Consider the following 11,672-nt stretch of genomic DNA (forward strand, 5'->3'; position numbering starts at 1 on the left):
TGTGTATTAGTGTGTATGTGTGAGTGTGTGTTAGTTTGTGTGTATTAGTGTGTGTGTGTATGTGTTAGTGTATCTGTGAGTGTGTTAGTGTGTGTATGTGTTATTGTGTATTAGTGTGTATGTGTGAATGTATATGTGTGTATGTGTGAGTGTGTGTATGTGTGTGTTAGCGTATATGTGTGTGTAAGGTGTTATTTTGTATGAGTGTGAGTTAGTGTATATGTGTGTATGTGTGTATGTGTGAGTGTGTGAGTGTGTGTATGTGTGAGTGTGTGTGTGTTAGCGTATATGTGTGTGTAAGGTGTTATTTTGTATGAGTGTGAGTTAGTGTATATGTGTGTATGTGTGTATGTGTGAGTGTGTGTATGTGTGAGTGTGTGTGTGTTAGCGTATATGTGTGTGTATGCGTGTTATTTTGTATGAGTGTGAGTTAGTGTATATGTGTGTATGTGTGTTAGTGTGTTAGTGTGTTAGTGTGTTAGTTTGTGTGTGTGTGAGACTGACAGGTTTGGCCAAGCTGTTGGTCCTATTGACCTTTTACCATCTTTGTGTCACTTTAAGAGTTGCCACGACCCCGCTCACTGACGCAGATCCGCAACCAATGAAAGAGCACACCATCCAGGAAGTCTTCACTGCCCTTCTAGCGCAAGTGCATGCGAAACCAAAGCTGTTCGTTGATTGGTCTACCTTGGAGCATGGGGATTCGGCAGCAATTTCTCATTGGCTGCCGGTCCTGACGCTCCTGGACAGTACCCGCCTCTCCTTGGCGGCAGCGTTCGGCTGCACGAAGCTGGAGGAGACGCTGCCCTTCGGGAGAGAGGAGTCGGTGAGTGACTGGATACGGACCAAGGGAAGTAAGGAGGCGCACAGGGCCGTCTGCTGGTTCCCATGGAAACAGAACACTGTGCAGCCAGTGGTTGTCATGGCGATTATTCCATGTGTTTGTGAATATGGTGCTTTATTAATGGCCCCTTAATAATCGCGGGGTTCATGGCTTCCTCCAGCCTGTTTTACCAGTGAACCAGCTGCTCGGGGATTGTCTCTGACAGCTGATCCATCTCCGTGGGGCGAGCATCGGATTTGAAGCACGGTGTAGTCATATAGCTCTGCTGTTTGAGCTTTCAGGCAATGGATGTATCCCAATGTAATGTAAACATGAACAGGATATAGAGGGTCAGAGGCTTAGATGGAATGTAAGGAAAGTTTACTTTACTGGGATGTAGTAGATAAATAGATCTACCTCCCAGCAGAAGTGGTAGAGGTTAATACAGTGAGGGGATTTAAACATGCATGGGATAGGCGTATGGCTCCCGAATCTAAGACGAGACCGAAGTCTGATTAAGGTTTGAGTCTTTACAGCAGGAGAAACAGGCGACTAGATGGGGGCCGAATGGGGCCGATCTGTTGTCAGATTCTGTTTCCGTGTACATGGAGAGGGCAGGAGGGTGAGGTAGTTCCGAAGCGTCCTCTTCTTGCCATCCGGTTCTTCATTTACTGGGTAATGTCAAAATGTTGCCTTGTGCTAACAATGTTTCTTTATTTGTACAGCGCTATAGCCTATGTTGGCACTTTCCCTTTCCATTATATATATATATATATATAATACACACATACATACAATTGGGATCATTACTATCAATCATACAGCGCTATGGTATTTGACAGCGCTATATAAAACAATAAATAATAATAATATAAGGTCCTGAGATGATGTCAGCGTTGTATTTTGGGTGGGCATTGGTCTATTTACACTTTAAATCTAGGGTTCTGCAGGGGCAGCCGACATGTATCGCTCCTGCCGGTGTCCCAAAGATCGCTCCTGCCGGTGTCCCGCTGATGCTCGTCCAAAGGCCCCGAACGTAGAGCCAATAATTTAGGGTGTCTATCGGGTGCGAATGCAAACCCCCAATCACGGTTATTCTTCTTTAGGTAGCGGAGATGGGACGCCCGAACCTCGTTATTGTATCGAATGCTCTGACTCGGACGGGCAGTAATCCACGCCTGCAGTAAATCCAAGCGTTCTCTTCTGAGTCTTCGGCCCCCCCGGCTGGTAACGATGGCGTTCCAGAGAGCGGAGGGGATGTCCATTATCCAGGCGCTCGCTATGACAGTGGCAGAAATCCCCGTGTTTCTCTACACAACCTTTGGACAGGTAAATACGTCTTATCTTCTCTGTATGTACGGGACGAATCTCGCTGTAAAGAACCATGAAACCTGTGCCTGGAACACTTAATAAAACGTAACCCGGGTTCTGTATGTCATACGTAACTAAAAAAAGGTAAAAGCGCCATTCGCTTTTTGGGGGAAAAGAACTAGAATTGTACAGCACTGTGGAATATGACGGCGCTACATAACACAATAATAATAATTTTATGTAGGAAATCAATACACATTATACACACGCTATTCCAGGAGGCGTTTGGATGCTCTCCAGATCACCTGTCTATATGCTAGAGAAGCTTGTGGTTCGGCTTTAATGAGCTTCTGTTGGAACACTTTGTTTACTTTGTTTCTGTAAATAAAAAGCCTAGTATTCGCCTAATAAAAATAACATGAAATGGATCAGAAATCCAGCGCAGATGGGGTTAATGTTTGAAATTACTGTTGTAGCTGGAAACGGCTGATTTTTAATGGAATCTCTCTCATCACTCCTTTGTCACTCTCATCACTCCTTTGTCACTCTCATCACTCCTTTGTCACTCTCATCACTCCTTTGTCACTCCCAAAGGAGTACATCAAGCATTGTTCTGATCTCCTTTTTCCCTTTGCTCTGCCTGATGCAGATGATGCTGTTGGCAAATATCCTGCGGTTAATGATTTGCATAACGCAACACGGTGAAGACTTTAAAATGTAAAATTAAAAATGAAGTTAATATTAATATAAACGTTGTGATAGAGTCTCATTAAATCAATCAAAAGGAAAAAGTACGGTTTGGAGTCTCCTATTAGCTTTCTATACGTCTTGTTTTCGCTCTGTTGGCGGCAGGAGCTGACTTATTGTTTTAATTGTTCAGTGAATACTGTTTTATGTTTATTGTGATGGTGATCTGGAGCAGCTTCCCAGCAGAGGTGGTAGAGGGTAACACAGTGAAGGGATTTAAACATGCATGGGATAGACATACGGCTCCTGAATCGAAGACGAGACCAACTACTGATTAAGGTTTGAGTCTTTACAGCAGGAGAAACGTGCAGACTAGACGGGGGCCGAATGGGGCCGATCTGCCGGCGGATTGAATGATTCTATTAACGTGGGGTTTCGTGTTATTGCAGTCCACGTTGTCCCAGCTCAGGCTGTCGCCAGGACTGCGGAAGGTCCTCTTTGCCACGGCGCTCGGTACGGTAGCGCTGGCTCTAGCTGCTCATCAGCTGAAGCGCCGAAAACACAAGAAGAAGCAGACGGCGGGCGACGGAGGCGGCTTGAAGCCGGGGAGCGTTCCGGCAGCCGTCTTGCCTGTCAGACGTGCCTCTTCCGTAAAGAAAGGTGAATCCTCCTTACACGCTGACCGTGCTTTTATTCATTCAGGAATCTCGCACCACCAGATCTGCACAAATAATCCAGAATCCGGTTTCTCTGGGCAGCGAGGAATGCGTTGATCCTAATAAACATTAATTCAGATTATAAGCAGGCGGATTTCGTTTTAACTACTAAACACAGTAACTGCAGAGCGTTCATCCTAAACCCAGTGCCGCAAAGCCATTTATTACTTAAAAAGCTCATTTCTTGAGTAGTCTGGGAGCTGGAGATGAACCCCCGATAGTTGGGAGGGGGGGGGGGTTGTAGCAAGCAAGGGGGCAAATGAATATGGTGGGATGCAGTTTAAAGGGGGTACAACACAAATTTCAAGGGACCCCTCAGCTGTCATATATATTAAAGTGCATATGATGGTTTGTGCCCATTAAATGTTAATTTATAAAACTGTATCCTTGTGTATCCAAATTAGAATGCTCTGTAGCCAATGGGAAGTAAGCAAGGCAGAGACGCCTCCTCTCATTGGCAGAATGCAGTTTCCCATAAAACTCCTTTTTATTTGGTGAAATACAGATGGGGGTATATAAAATATTAAGTTAAAAATATCTCTATATATTTATAGCTTTCACAAGCTTTTGCACATTTTTTTTTCTTGCGTTTTTATTAAAAGCCTCCGTTAAGAACTTATTTTTTCCATTTCCTTGCTTTGTTTCTCTGCCATCAGACATTCAGCTTGGCGCTCGTCCCAAATATCTCCGGTTATGACGCTTTATTTGATTTCCAGGTTACCCCCGCAGGGTGCAGAGTCCGGGCTGTAAGAGTAATGATACCCTGAGTGGCATTTCCTCCCTCGAGCCGAGCAAGCACTCGAGTTCCTCGCAGAGCCTTGCGTCGGTAAGACCCGTGGCACCGCATGCCGACATCTTTGTATAGTTACACATTCCCAAATCTGTACATTTTACAAGATAAAAAAGGGCACTAAATTCCTATAAGAGTTTGAGCCCCCCCCCCGTCTACTTCCCTGCTGATGCCCGCCGGCCGTCCAGAAGCTGGCTGTGTCCATTATTAATGAATCCCAATTTACTACTTAAGCTGCTCGTTACTTCCATGGCTCTTCCTTATGGAGGAAGCCCAGTGGCCGTGGAAACCTTTTAAAGGACGGGTGAAGGCAAGGGTGGTCGGTACAAGGAAGAAATGCGTTAAGCAGGTCGGGCCCTATAGAATGGTGACCTCTGACCTGCCGGAGGGAAAATAACTTAACTTAAAGGCAGCGATGGGACCTGTTACTGGTACCTACTTGGCCACGTTTTTGTGCTACTGTATCCTCTTCGGCTTTGACCGGTAGGTAGTGGCTGTGAACTCTTCCAATGCTACGGCCGAGGCGACGTGGGAGACCCGCGAAATGGATGAACCCTCGTTTGGGGAAGATGCCAATGCAGAAAATCTATACGTCCAAGGTCAGAAAACCTTTTTAAGGCTTATTCAGGGGTTATAGATTTTATAAGGAAGTGCTTTTAACGCCATAGCAGCCGGTGGAATGGGCTAAATCAGCAGGAATGTTACATTGGTTGCTATGGTGATAAGACCATTGTCTGAAAGTAACTAGCACTGTTTCTATGTGTGCCAACCATTGGTGGTGTTTCCATCTCGGCGGGGACCCGTTCCCCAGTAACTTTGTATTTGGTCTTCAGGGATGGAGCTGTTTGAGGAAGCGTTGCATAAGTGGCAACAGGCGCTACACATTGGGCAACGGTGCAGCTCAAATACCCCGACGGCTGAAACTAGCGAGATCCTCAACGAAAGCGCATCCATAGACATGACGGAGGTCGGTATTCAGAAGATCTGGGCGTCAGAACCAGTATGGTTTCAGCTTTATTAACAAGCAGTTAATGAGACATTTGCATGCGCGGGCCGTCACTTTAAATGCCAAATAGGGCAAATCATTTATTTAACCTGCCTTATTTCTTATAGGATTCCCAAAGCAGGGAATTCGCAGGCAGACTCGAGGCCCTTCTGCATCGTGCCTACAACCTGCAGGAAGAATTCGGAACAAATACCCCCCAAGACGGCCTGCTGATGGATTTGGGTAAACCTTAAAATCTTTCTGGTATCGGCTACCTGACCTAATTTGCATGGTTAGTCCTCCCCGTGACCCCGCACAGTTATGCTGAGATATAACGTAATTACGCTGTTTGAATATGATTTTAGGTCCATATATACATGTATTGTTGTTGTGGGGCTAGGAGTTTCTCAACCTGGCTAAAGTATTCATTGTTTTTATTAATTAATAATTACGGTACCGATAATAGCTGGATTGCTGCCACTGACTACGATGCGCTCGGCAGTGTAATGTCGCACCTGACGTTGTACTCTCCCAATCCAGAAGGAGCTCTGATGTTCCCCATTTCAGAGGGCAAGAGGCCGTTGCGCATGGATGATGAATGGAGTACCACATCCGATGAATCCTTTTTCTCTGCTGCCGAGGTGACTACCACGCAAGGTTTATTGGATTATCAAGACCAAGCGCACGCTGCATCTCTAGGGGCAGAGCTGGAGAACAGCGCAAAAACATTTGAAAGCAACAATACAACAGATTTTTTTTTTTTTTTTTTTTTCATAGAACATTTGGTCAAAAATAAAAATAAAGTGCATGCCTCTGGACCTAGTATTCATTGTTAAATTAGAAGATTAAACTCCCAAACCTGGCTACAGAAGAGTTAATGTCTTCGATCTCCCTTTTTTTTTCCGCCAGATCTTTAATCCTTCGCAAATCAATGACCTTCTGCCGTCGCCACCAAAGCCAGCAGCTGCTTATGAAGAAGCTCTGAAGTTGGTCACAGAAGGAGGAGTATCTTGCAGGACACTAAGGTAATGAATATATATGTATATATTGCAAGGAGCATATATGCAGGTTTTCAGACTAAGTGCCCTGGAAAATGTGTGTTTTAAAACTGATGACATAATTTGTGGGCTGAGGGGGACCCTCCCAATTGACTTTGATACTTGGGTTGACAAAGTTCCTCCTTTTCAACTCGCAAGACAGCTTTGTCTGTAAGAGCTTCTATCTAAAATGTACCTTGAAATCTTGTTAATGGTCTTGAATTTTGTGCTTTGTATTGTAGGACAGAGTTGCTGTGTTGCTACAACGACCATGATTTCCTGGCCAAGTTGCACTGCGTCCGTCAGGCGTTCAAGGTGACGGTGACCGCGCTTCCTCCGACCCCCAGCTCGCTGCTGTTTCTGTGTTTGTCACAAGCGTAAATGTTTGTTTTTGTTTCATAATTGCAGATTCTGCTTCAGGATGAAGGAAACCGGTTGTTTTTTGGTGAAGTCGGCAAGCAGATGGTCACGGGACTCATGATTAAAGCTGAGAAGGTATAAATGGGATCACGCGTGTCCTTCCCAAACTTCAAAAGCCTCCGTGGTGTATTTTATGCCCCGGAAAAGATTGTCGAATGTTCTCGTTGCCTAATAAACTTGTCATTGATGTTTTAAATCCTCCAGAACCCAAAGGGATTCCATGAAAACTATGAGGAGATGCTGCGTTATGCATTAAAGGAAGAAACATGGCCGACCACCCAAAAGGAACTTGAAGGACGTGGGGTAAGTAAAGCTGTCCATCACTGTCATGTGTATGTCCCGTCTGTGGGTTCTAAGATCCATTGTTCTGTGACGTATATATACAATGATATATATATATATATATAATTTCTTATTTGCGTTGCCTTCCCAGGTGGTCTGCATGAATTTCTTTGACATAGCGATGGATTTCATACTAATGGATGCCTTCGAAGACCTTGAGAACCCACCCTCCTCTGTCATTGCTGTGTTACGGAACCGTTGGCTTTCCGACAGCTTCAAGGAGACTGTGAGTGGAATACGTATTAGAAACGCAAAGCTTTGTCAGAAGCTACCAGAATATGTCACAGGCCAAGGTTTTTCTGGAATCCTTTAGTCAAAGTTTAGACTTTTTTGGGGCCAACATAGGAAAAGATGTGAGGTCTCCTTGACGTTTGGGACCTCAGAGGTCTCTTCTGCAGATGGATTCAAATCAAACCTATGAGACCGTTGCATCTAAGGAAATGTCCTAAACGTGCAAACAGGTCTAGTTTTTTACCATCTATAAAACCTTTGTCACTGGAAGTTAACCTATATCTTCATCATGCGATATTTTAAAGACATGTTTAGTAAAGTATTTCAAACTATTTTCCTTGCGTGCTCTCCTCTGAACGTTCCATTTTCTGAACTGTTATAACCAGATGTAAAAACCTGTTAATGTGCCGTTGAAAAGAGATGCCAATCGCGTGCCGGAACGGCGGAAAAATACATTTCCATTTTCTGCTACTTTTTGCCAGGTTTAACTTTTTTTTTGTAGGCATTGGCAACTGCCTGCTGGTCAGTCTTAAAAGCTAAAAGAAGGCTTCTAATGGTAAGTATATCTCCCATAGTGGTAAATAACAATTATTCATCAGTTGTCATATGCATGCAAATAATGCTTTGTGTTAAAGACAAACATGGGGCTAGAAATTATTTAAAAAGTGATCTTTTAGTATGGATAGCTTTTTTTTTTCTTCTCTTAAAGTACAATTTAAATAAAAACTAACTTTTTTTGTAAGTCATCTGATCTGTAAAACATAAGGGGTGATTTGCTTGAAATAAAGAATTTATTCTTTTACACAAACTTGTTTTTAACACAGGTTCCCGATGGATTCATATCCCATTTCTACTCCGTATCGGAGCATGTCAGCCCCATTCTGGCATTCGGTTTTCTGGGGCCTAAAGAGCAATTGACAGAAACCTGTAATTTCTTTAAGGTAAGCCGTTTGCTGATACTTCAGGCTTCTTGAATTCAAATCTATATCAAGAATCTTTTTATTTCTCGTCCTAACCTAAGCATTTAGTCTGGTGAATAACCGCGTTGTGTTAATCGTGCCCTTACAGAGAATATTTATTAGTTAATATTTATTTGTCCAGAAATAGCTGGCAAACCATTGTTCTGCCTCCAATGCCATCATCAACATCATCCCATGACATCATCCAAAATGCTTTGCTTAACTCTCGAGAAATGCGTCGGCGACTGATTCGTCCAATCAAATCGACCAAATCCGACATTTTACAGTTCGGAACGCTCCGTGCAGAATAAAAATCACAAGGAAATGTATGTTAACCCCTTCTTCTCTGCTTCTGCATTATTATTCCTTGTGATTAAGTTGCTGATCATCCCTTTCCATGTGTGGCCTGCAAGTAAACAAATAGCGTTGGAGATGTTCCTGAGCAGGGTGGCAATAGAGGGCTGGTTTAAATATCGGCGATAGGCAGTTTAAATATATTATGAGGTCTGATGGGTCCCCCCCCCCTTTTTTTAACAGCACCAGATTGTACAGTATTTAAAGGACATGTTTGACTTGGATAAAGTGAGATATACGTCGGTCCAGTCTCTGGCGGAAGACGTTCTCCACCTCTCCCGAAGACGGAGCGAAATTCTCTTGGGCTATCTGGGTGTAGATACTTTGCGTGAGGCAAACGGAGACGTAACCGCTGGAAATAGACTTCTAGAACATGGTGTTTGATTATTCTAACGCAAAAAAACTCCCAAAACTTTTAGAAAAACACCAGTTGAAACATGGAGATTGTGGGAAACCTTCCAACTTCTGGCCTTCAACTTAGATCAACAGATTGTACAATTCTTAAATGTTTGTTTTTTTTTATCGACTGGCCAACCTGATCGCTTGGCAAAAAAAAAAAAAAATTTGTAAAGTTCCGACGTTGGATTTAAAGCGAGACCACGAGGTTTGGGGGCTTCCCTTTGCACAAGCTTGCTCTATCCTCCTCCTGCCGTTCTCTGGATTCGATATGAAGCAAATCGTCATTCTTTTAAATCATCGTTTCAATCAGAAACTATTTTAAAACCAGACCTTTGCCAGCAGAGAAATCGAAGTCTTTTTAACCCACGTTTTGTTTTATCGCGCAGTGACTCGGCGGGAGCAAAATTGTAACCTGTACGTAAATGTCGCTTTAATTCTGCACCTAAAATGTGAATGGAATGTTTGATGGACTTTGAGCGAATTCATGTATTTAATGCACAATCTGCGCGTTATCGGCGCTTCTGGACACGTTCTAACCATGTCTTCTCACCAGTGTAGACGCCGGTTGGCCGTGTAATTAAAGCCGGGATTTGTCGTGAATGCACGCCTCCGACGGACCAGCCGGAGGTCTGTGTGTTGATCTGCGCTGTAGGCTGGTAATCTAAGATGAAGGATTTGTATTGTAAGCAACGTAACGTTAAGTGCAAGGAGTTTGAATCATGTACGGAGGCTCCTGGCTTTTTAAGGGCTTGTCTGACGGTGTCCGTGTTTTGTGTGCTCTTCTATCTTTGCTCCACGGTTCAAGAACCATTAATTCTCTCTGGTATGTTAAGCTAATAAATCCTTATCAGATGTGTTGGTTTATATGGCCTATCAGTGCATGCTTTCGTGTCACGTGATCATTTAAATGTCCCCCGGATAAATTATGAATGAGGAAGAATTTTACACAGTTAAAGAATTTATTGGGCGATCAGCAGTACTATGAATGGTGTTTCTAATGTCGCACTTAGTCACAAAAAATAGTATATTTATAGCAGCTTTAACGGCTGATTGTAAATGGAATCTCTTCATAGGCCCACAATGGCCCTTTTATCACTCCCATCACTCCTGTGTTCCAATGGCACATTGTGTTCGCTGATTTAATTTTAAAAGGCTAATTGATCGTTGGAAACTCTCTTGCAATTATGTTACAGCGAAAAATGTCCTTGTTTTCCATTAAAAAAAAGCTAAAAGACCCCAAACTTTTCATGGGATGCCGGAGTTCTTCTGGAATGATCGAGTTCATTGCTGAACCCCTGGATAGAGGAGGAGGCAGTAGAAACCATAGATGATGCTTAGAAATATTGGGAAGTTATTCACTTGTCGTCATAAAGAAGGACTTTACTGTTACTTTAAACCTTGAGGATACAGCAACATTTGTACTAAAATATTAATTTCCCAGGGGATCAAGTGCTGAGAATGTCTCTGTCTCTTTAAAGATGCCTAGCAACTATATAACATTTTAGTAAAAGAACAAAATATTATTGTGTAAAAATAACAATTATTTTGTTCAGGATGCTCTTAAGTTGCTCGATAGTGAATTTTATTTGCCCAAATAAAGTGTATCAAAACACCTTTTTAATGTAACAAAACCATATTGTTCTAAATTGGTGCTTTTTGGGCTGTAAATTTTCAGTGAATTACCGTGTTTTTAGAAAAAAAAATGATTTAATTATTATAATTCTCCTGCTGATTGGATCATACCATTGGTGGGTTTTTAGACATTTTTACATAATGTTCCCCATTGTTTCCCGGCATGGAGGACTCCACATGATCAGGAATAACTTTATTGACTACGGTAAAATAACAAATGGCAAGGTAGCTACCAACTCATTAAGACGTGCTGCATGTATGTTTTTGGAACGTGTCTCAGGAAAGTCTGTAACTGTTTAATTCGTCTGCTGGATGGATACTCGTTCGGAAAGGAATCCGTGTTCCTGAACATGTGAAACATTTTAAATTTGTATTTTTAATTTAAAATTTCTGGATCAATGATCATATTAATGTTTGTAATATGTAAAAACACATCTGTGTGAATGTCACTGTGTTCTACGTCACCTTCAAAAAAGATGGCGGGTAGAATGAATAAAGTAAAACTCTGACGTACAATATATCTTATTTATTCTGTCTATACGATATGTTTCACGTTCCGTTTTTACACAAATTTATGACTTAATTTTAAAAGCGTATTGTTAACTGTTCTTTTGCCCCAAAAATGCCTACGTTCCACACCTGCCAAGGTTTGAAATGGCCAAAGTTGGGGCACTTTTAGTTAAGGGGTATTGTTAGAGGGGTAACTACACGTTGGCGCTTTACAAAGACCTTTTTAATAGCTATTTATGTAAATAAGCGAGTTATTTAGAAGAATATTGTAATTTGATTTATTAACCCATTTCCTGCTGTTTCTATGCATGTTATTGGGGCTTTTGAGGCTGTAAAACCCTGTCATACCCTCATACATTCTGAGCTCCTAGAGAAAAGAGGTATCAGGGAGGAAAAAGGACAGGTTATTAATGATGTAATGCATGGAGAATATTGAAGCATAAAGCTTTATTTATATAGAATACAGTTAAGATGAA

General features: G+C 42.4%; 1 protein-coding gene across 2 annotated transcripts; it reads left to right on the forward strand.

Moving 5' to 3' along the window:
- The first annotated feature begins 742 nt into the window (after positions 1–742).
- MIGA2 (mitoguardin 2) lies at positions 743–9,627 on the forward strand. Of its 2 annotated transcripts, none has more exons than XM_053472824.1 (16): positions 743–826; positions 1,930–2,152; positions 3,271–3,481; positions 4,254–4,363; positions 4,815–4,926; positions 5,161–5,294; positions 5,441–5,555; positions 5,853–5,953; positions 6,222–6,337; positions 6,592–6,664; positions 6,758–6,844; positions 6,974–7,072; positions 7,203–7,337; positions 7,845–7,898; positions 8,167–8,283; positions 9,441–9,627. In XM_053472824.1, exons 2-16 carry the CDS (start codon positions 2,057–2,059, stop codon positions 9,441–9,443), a joined length of 1,563 nt encoding a protein of 520 aa, XP_053328799.1. In that variant the 5' UTR covers positions 743–826; positions 1,930–2,056; the 3' UTR covers positions 9,444–9,627. The 2 variants fall into 2 exon arrangements, with proteins under 2 accessions (XP_053328799.1, XP_053328798.1); XM_053472823.1 differs by lacking the exon at positions 9,441–9,627 and adding an exon at positions 8,839–9,067.
- The last annotated feature ends 2,045 nt before the right edge of the window (positions 9,628–11,672 follow it).

The sequence above is a fragment of the Spea bombifrons genome, chromosome 8, assembly GCF_027358695.1.
Source record: "Spea bombifrons isolate aSpeBom1 chromosome 8, aSpeBom1.2.pri, whole genome shotgun sequence".
Taxonomy (NCBI): Eukaryota; Metazoa; Chordata; class Amphibia; order Anura; family Pelobatidae; genus Spea; species Spea bombifrons.